This window comes from Austrofundulus limnaeus, unplaced genomic scaffold (assembly GCF_001266775.1).
Source record: "Austrofundulus limnaeus strain Quisiro unplaced genomic scaffold, Austrofundulus_limnaeus-1.0 Scaffold70, whole genome shotgun sequence".
Taxonomy (NCBI): domain Eukaryota; kingdom Metazoa; phylum Chordata; class Actinopteri; order Cyprinodontiformes; family Rivulidae; genus Austrofundulus; species Austrofundulus limnaeus.
Window position 1 is genome coordinate 2,050,073 of NW_013952472.1, and position 8,360 is coordinate 2,058,432.

At 38.2% G+C, this 8,360-nt stretch overlaps 1 protein-coding gene across 2 annotated transcripts in view; it reads left to right on the forward strand.

Moving 5' to 3' along the window:
- Positions 1 to 8,360, forward strand: part of exoc6b (exocyst complex component 6B) — a 63,411-nt gene that overhangs the window by 1,675 nt on the left and 53,376 nt on the right. For both annotated transcript variants that reach the window (XM_014010594.1, XM_014010595.1), the window contains exons 2-4: positions 7,072 to 7,237; positions 7,313 to 7,360; positions 7,434 to 7,524. In XM_014010594.1, coding sequence (XP_013866048.1) covers positions 7,072 to 7,237; positions 7,313 to 7,360; positions 7,434 to 7,524 — 305 coding nt within the window. The remainder of the gene's footprint in view (positions 1 to 7,071; positions 7,238 to 7,312; positions 7,361 to 7,433; positions 7,525 to 8,360) is intronic.

Sequence of the window (8,360 nt, forward strand, 5' to 3'; positions counted from 1 at the left end):
CTATAATGTTGAAGATGTGTCATTTTTGAGACAGGAAAATGTAATTGTGGGAATGTGTTGTTGGAAAAAAAAATAAAAATAAAGTTCAAAAAAAAAAAAAGAAATGCATTTTTTCTGGCATTAGGAACAAAGCTGGGATGTGTTTGAAGAGTCCAAAATCAGCAGTTTTTCAGAACAATTTGTGGATTTTTTGTTGTTTTTCTTTAAGAGAATACCTGAACATTAAGATTTTTTAACTATTTACTGTTTTATTTTTATTGTTCCGTCTACAATTAATATTCAATTGTTTTCTTTTAAGAAGTTGAAATAATCACAGCAATTGTATGAAAACTGCATATTAGATATGAATAAGAGTTAGTTGAACAAATGGTGCTAGGCTTCATCAGCTCAAACATGCCTGTAAAATTCCCTAAATTAAAGCCATTTTTTGAGTTTCTTCTCGGTTAGCTGTGGCAGCCATCTTGCTTCATCCAGTAGGTCTAAAATCCAGAGTTTATTCCTTTTAAATCTGTGATGATGATGCTTGTGTTTAAACAGATAAAACAAGTTTATGGTTTTGTATTTGATTTGAATAAATTTAGGTCAAATGTATTATTTCTATTTGTTTGGTAATAATAAATATAGTATTTTACGATGCGTTGTGGTTTTTATTCATTCCTACTTCTGATTTGTTGAAAAACACTCAGTCTAAACATTTTATATCTTATCTTTCAGTGGTGGGCACAATTCCCCTCCGCTAGAACTAGCTAACTTTGGAAACCATTAGCAGATCGATTAGTTTCCGCTAAATTAGGTTCAGCTAATTTTTAGTCCACTAAAATATCCACAACGTGTAAAACTCCTAATTTTATGCCATTCATCTTAAATTAAATAAAAACTATCCGCTCCTACAGGCAGCACTGGACGTGTCAGACACTGTGTGTGTTAGCTAAATAAAAGCTCTGACTGAAAGTCCCGCCCTGCTCTGCTCTGATTGGATGAAACGGCTCTGGACTTAGTCTGATTTGTTGAAGGCAGTGTCTGTTTAATCTTTATATCAGGGTCCCGCTTCCCATAGGCTTGGTGAGCACCGAACAATGATCCAGTCACACCAGTGCGGCTGGATTTTTTTAAAAGAAATCAGGTCGCATTTTTGACCAAATTGGTCGAACTCTAGAGCCCTGCTAGCTGTTGTTCTGACAGACAATTAGGTACAATCTTAGGTACGCAAGTGAGCTTTATGACGTTCCATCTGGTGCACTTTTTCTTCTTTTGATCGCACACCTGCGCTCCGGTTATGTGCAACCCTGAGTATGTAGCATCTTTAGCAGCTAAACTTCAAACTAAGAGCTTCAAAAAGAAAAGAAATAATAAATACAAAAATTAACTGTTTAAAATATAGTAGAATTTTTTTTGTTCGACCAACTTAAATGATAAAACTATAAACTTTATCAAAGAAATGCTTTTATTCTGAAAGAGTTAAACGGGAAGTATCACAAGTTAGGGCTATAGCTCTGGTTTGGATTGGCTGATTTGCCACAGATGATCCCGCCCACTTTCAAATTAAACCAATAGAAAACTAACAAGTTTGACATATTAGTGGTTAGCGTTAGCTTCCACTAATTGTTTAGCTGTTTAACATTAGCAGTGCTAAGATTCTTGTTTAGCAGATTAGCAGTTAGTGAAGCTAACGTTAGTTTAGCTGTGCCCACCACTGCTCTCTTTGTTTCAGCTGAGCTCTGCAGTCGTTCTGACATCTTACTGGTCGTAGCTGCACATTTCAAAATGCTGTGAATAAAAAGAGAAACTCAAAACGACCGACAACAACTTCATCAGAGACTAAATATAAACCGTCCCAGAGCGTTTCAAGTGGGCGAGTGTGAACTAAAGAAACTGTGACTGACAGGGGAAAAAGGCACGTGTTTGAACAGAAACATGGTGTCTCTGCTGTCAGCCCACCTGCCAACACATCAGAACCACTGTGAGCAGAACTGAGGTGTCACAGAAACGTGTCGGGTCCTGTCAGAACCTGCTTCCTAAGAGCTGCAGAACACAGACGCTCTGCTTTCAGTCCTGGGAAAATACATCGAGTTGTCATCAGAGTTGTAGAAGTTATAGATTGGTTTTAAACAGATATATTACTGTTGCTGCCTGATGGTTATTAAAATTTATGCTCTGTGATCCTCAGAATCTTAAAGGGGTCCTATTCTACAAAATTCACTTTTTAAAGGTTTTTTTTACTCAACTTTGGGTATATACTTCTTAAAAAAACAGTCCCCTAGCACCAAAAAAAAAAATGCACCCAGGGGCATATTTACTGTAAGTAAATGTATTTTTAATGTATATTAACGACAAGTTTTATACTTCCGTCATTTTGTGATGTCACAAGCCGTACGACAACCCACCTGAACCTGCGTTCAGCCCCTTACTTAGCAACCCCCGGGTGAGGCTCCACCTCCTCAATATAAAAATACACTGTGTTGTTGTGTAATGTGCAGCTCATTTCACAACAAGCCTCCAAATAGGGCTGCTACGATTAGTCGATTAATCGACGACTAATCAATTATTAAAATAATCGATGACTAATTTAATAATCGATTAATCAATTTTTTTCTTTACTTTGTTTTTCTCTCCAAACTGCTTTGACACCTTCCACTGCCACATCTGCCTTTCTGTCCTTGACACACATGCACAGTAGTGGTAACTGGGGTAGGCCGTGGACGTCACGAGACATTATACAGACAGGCTCTGGTATCATGGCTACCTGACAACAGAGCTCAAAGTGTGGGATCATTTTAAGAAAATGAAAGAGAAACCTGTACAATATCTGTAAGGCAGAACTTACCTTCCACAGCAGTTATTTTTAGTTAGCATATAGCTAAAATCTAACCATGGTTATATAATAGCACCTGCATTCTGGCGCGATAAGCTGTATGTTTTATATTCAGTTAAAGTATCATCTGATTAGTCGACTGAAAAAATAATCGATGATTAATCAACTATAAAAATAATCGTTTGTGGCAGCTCTACCTATAATAGGGCAATGGGTAGAGTGTTGGACCAGAAAGTGGGAGACCAGGGTTTGAGACCGGCACGGACACTATTTAATTATTTATTTATTTTCATTAGTTATGAACATGTTTTCTCATGTACCTCTATTGTTTAGCTTATTAAAGCCTTGTTAAAGCCTATTTGTTCGAGTTTCTGAGGTATTTTGACCGCTGCTGCTCCCTGCTCTGGTAACAGAGCGCAGAGCAGAGGGGGAGGAAAAAAAAGAATCTGGGACCACGACTCTGCCTCAGGGTCTCATATGGTTGTCCAACGGAGCTTCTGCTATTATTAGCCATGCTAACATAAATGCTGGCTTTGGAGGGCGGAGTTAATGTCAACAGATTTTTGGAGGGCGTTACCAACAGAGCTCATTAACATAAACAGCTCTTCTGAACAGAAGTCAGAGCAGGCAGAACTAGAAAATGAGAAATTTTATTATCTGAGAATTATTTTGTGCATTAAATTGAATGAACATGGTCTGGATAGCCCACAGACATACCATAAACATTTCTAGGACCCATAATATGTCTCCTTTAATGTTGCGCTGCAGACAACTCCATTGTAACAGCTTTGTTGGAGCCAAATAAATTTAAAAAGACCCTTTTTTTTCAAGCTTCAGCTTGTTTGCAGAACTGGAGCTGAGCCACTTTGTTAAAGCTCGGCTCTGTTCCTGATGTATCGTAGCTGCAGCGTCAGGCTGTATCCAGTCTGAGTGAGGAGAACCATCATTTATTATTAACACCTTCTGATGGTCCACTCTGTTCTGAGGTGGACGTTAGGAACCTCACACAGCTGCTGCTGTGGAAACATAACAAAACGTTGGCGCTCTGCTGGGTTTGTTATTTCTGCTAACAATAAGCTTCCTTTACTGAAAGGTTTCAGTTTTGTTTCTGTTTTTGGAAATGTTTGCAGCGGCGACATCATCAGATGGATGGACCCGTCTAATTCCTGATGGAAAGAGAAAATTATTTTAATTTCTTATAAAAATACAGATATTTCCCGAAAACTGCTGAAGAAGCTGAAAATGTTTAATAGCAAAACTGTTACTGAGTTCAGCTGATTTTAGCTGAAAGTAGGAAAAAATAGAAACACGTTGACATTAGAAAGCTGGTGAACAGAGAAACAAGAAAAAACAGACTACAAAAAGTTGTAATTTGTTGTACGATGGCTAAAGCAGCCAAAATGAACAGAAAAGTAGCTAAAATTAGCTGAAAAGGCTGAAATTATCACAAAGATGCAGAAAAGCATGTTGCTAAATTAAGCAGTAAGAATCTGAAATTCTCACAAAAAGGTTAATTTAGATGAAAAAATAGCTACCAAGTAGCTAAAAAAAACAGCTGGAATTAGCAAAAATCAGCTAAAATAACCATAAAAAGTTTAAATAAGCAAAAAAGCTGATAGAAGCCTAAAAAGATATATAGCTTTAAGCAGCAAAAAAAAAAGCTAAAATTGGCAAAAAATAAATAAAATAAAATAAAATATAGAAGGAAGCTAAAATTAACAGAAGCAGAAAGAACATGTTGCTGAATTAAGCAGTAAAAAAGGTGAATCTAGATGAAAAAAATAGCTACCAAGTAGCTAAAAAGGCAGAAAATAGCTGAAATTAGCAAAAATCAGCTAAAAGAACAATACAAAGTTGATAGAAGCCTAAAAAAGATATATAGCTTTAACGAGCAAAAGAAAGCTAAAATTATAAAGAAAAGTAGAAGGAAGCTGAAATTAGCAGACGCAGAAGGAACATGTTGCACATGAACATTAAGTAGAACATTAAGCAGTAAAAAATGTGAATCTAGATGAAAAAAGAGGAAAGTAGATAAAAAGGCAAAAATGAGCTAAAAGAAGCAGAAAGCAGATAGAAGCCTAAAAAGGTTTACATCAACAGAAGAATAGCTAAAATGAGCAAAAATGAAGGAAGCTGAAATTAGCACAAACCCAGAAAGAACATGTTAAAGGTGAATTTAGATGAAAAACCTGAAAGTAGCTAAAAAGGCAAAAAACAGCTGAATCGGCTAAAAGAACCATAAAAGGCCTAAACAAGCAGAAAGCTATAGTAGCCAAAAAAGTTTACAATAACAAAAGATTAGCTTAAAGAAGCAAAAAAAGCTAAAATTAGTGATGATGAAACAGCTGAAGGAAACTGAAGTTAGCACAAATAAGCTGAAGAAAGCAGAACCAGAGTAAAAGTTAAAAAGTCCAGTAAAGAATTATTAACATTTAAGGTGTTTTAAGGATGTTGATGACAGCTTTATTCATTTTCACTAAGAAAAAACTGGTAGAAAAAGCTAAAAAAGTTGCTGAAATATATACAGTTGTAGCTCTCTTTGCATAAATGAACTGAACGTTTTGACTCACGAGTTTTTAAAAAAGTACAAAAATTGTGGAATGATTTATGTGCCAAAAAATACAGAAGAAAAAAAATCATCTCTATTAGAGCCCTAATTTCCCTCCTGTTTAATCCTGAAATGTTCATTTAAAGTCAGACACTCATATATCAGCCAGAAAAGTATTTTTTTTGTTTTGAGACTGATTTACTAAGATATGAATGTGTTCAATTATTATTCCTGTAAACCTGAAAATTGTCCTTATTTCAAGAATTTTTACTCAGTGCAACCGTTTTACTGCACTGGCAGGTGATTTTCTTAATTTGAGAAGGTTCAGAATTATAATCTAGTGTTTTAAATTTATGTTTGCAGCGTTGTTGCTCAGCCTCCTGAACTCATCAGGTCAGGGCAGCGTGAAGCTTTTAGCTTTTTTTTTTTTAAATACCAGAGCTAAATGACGTTTGTCCTGAAATAAATCTGCTCTTCTTGTGTTACATGTGTAGAAAATACATTGATTCTTAAAAAAGTCAAAATAAACAGAATAATTCTATTAATATTTATAGTTCCAGCTGTGATCACACTGTGGTTGTAAAAGTTTCTGTTCTGTGTGGCCTCAGACCTGCTCCATTGTACAAGTCGGACATTTCCTGGTGAGCGGGAGGAAGGGTGGGGCTGTAGCTGTACACAGGTGTGTGTGTGTGTGTGTGTGTGCGTGCGTGTGTGTTTATGTTTATGAAGGAAGAGGACACAGGAAGAGCTGGGATTCCCAAACGTTCCTATCACTTTTGTTGTTTTCCACATTTGTGTCCTCGTGTTGTTTTATTCAACGAGTCATTTCATAATAAAACTTAACGGTTTAATGGATTTTCAGGCTTCTGAAGTGTTTGTTTATTTTTTTTGTTGATGATGATCTGTTACAGTTAAGTGTATCTTACCCCCCCTGTGAAAAGATAACTCCGCCCCAAGGCGAAATTTGAAAAATGCATCAAAGTGGGTAGGGGAGGGGGGATTAGAGAGCGGAGGTGTGGCCAGGATGAGAGAACGTGACAGCTAGCATTAGCATAATTGATGCTACATGGAGAGTGACCACAGTATCGCAGATAGTTACATCTCTGAACGTCTGAGGTGGAGGATTTTCACACCACACCAGCCTCGGACAGAGGAGGAGGAGCGCTCCGACAGCCTGACAGAAAAAAATAAAAGCATACAGCTGCAGCTGCTCACAAGATCACTAGTTTAAATCAGGAATAAAAGTGTTGGGTCTTGTTTGACTGAAGTTCGGTCCAGTTTGCGTACATTTCAACCTCTTTGGACGATCATGCTAAGCTTGCTAACTGTTCCACCCTCTGACTGCTGCAGGGGCGTGTCTTAGAGAGAGGCTTTTATACCAGAACACAGCCGCTGTGACGAAACCGTGGAGAAGACACGTCACCGTGGAGAGCYGTTAACCAATATGYAAATTAGCCTGCAGTACCACTGCTCTACCCATATGAGCAGCAAAAACACATTTTTAGACCAAATATTACAGATTTGAAAAAAATACACACAAAAACATCAAAATTAGCACAGAAACAGTACTATATAACATTTTAGACACATTCGAGACAGTTTATCACCAAGTTACTCTTTAAAGACGTTGCAGGATCAGAGATTTAACTGAATCTGTAAAGAGAAGTTTTGACTTTAATGAGGTGCTAAATGCTTTTTGTGTTCCGTGCAGGTCGGTGTACGACGGTCAGGAACATGGCCTCTTCATGGAGAAGCTCGACGCTCGCATCAGAAACCACGACAGAGAGATCGAGAAGATGTGTAACCATCACTTCCAGGGCTTTGTGGACTCCATCACAGAGCTGCTGAAAGTCCGAGGCGAGGCCCAGAAGCTCAAGGTAGGGCGGCCCGGATGGGCGGTTTAGCTGTGGACGGCCAAACATGGTCCTAATCGGTTCGTTTTGTCTCTTTAGAGTCAGGTGATTGAAACCAACAGGCGTCTGCAGGAAGATGGAAAACAGGTGAGTTTACAGCTTCCTGCTAATCCCAGCAGTCCGGTCAGTGAAACTCACCTTCCTCCCTCCTTCCTCACAGCTCACCTGCTCGATGGAGGAGCTGACGCAGTGTCGAGTGCAGCAGAGGAACATTGCCACCACCGTCGACAAACTGACGCATTGCCTTCCAGGTAACTCAAGAGCAATGACATGTTCAGAACCAAAACTTTAGCTGTATGTGGGTAACATGAGGGATGCCTTTTAAGACGGCACAGTGCGATGGACAAAGTTACGACTATAGCACACCTAGCGGTTGCTACGTCCTTGTAGCAGGAGGATATATCTGTTCTAAAGTCAACTGATCTGATTAATGATAGACCTGCACCGCTAACTGAGAGGCCAGCACTGGAAAATGAGAAGGAGAATACGCTTATGAGTTAGCATTGGAGAGCTAATCATTTAACATGCCTAGGGTGGTGTTGGCACTGTAGAGGCTAGTGACTAGTATGCCTAGACTGGTCACCCACTGTTTTAGATGTATACTTTTTATGCATACTCCAACATGAAAACACAGTCTTACTGTTGTGTTAAAATAAGGAATGTTCAGCATCTTGTGAAGTTACACTTAGGTATCTGTTTTACAAATAAAAAATACTTAATCTTTTAACACAAGCATCAAATGATTATCAGTTGTAGGACTTTAAAACTATTGTGCAAACAACTTTATTCTTGTGACTTTATTCTCGTAATTATTATTATTATTTTAATCTTAGTCTGGCCCTAATAATCTGTTTTACATTCTTTATTAAACACAAACTTTTTTTTAAAGTGGGTGACCACCAGCCTGGGCATGCTAGATGCCAGTCTCTTCAATGCTAACGCCAGCCTATCTGATGCTAACGCCAGCCTATCTGATGCTAACGCCAGCCTATCTGATGCTAACGCCAGCCTATCTGATGCTAACGCCAGCCTATCTGATGCTAACGCCAGCCTATCTGATGCTAGCGCCAGCCTATCTGATGCTAGC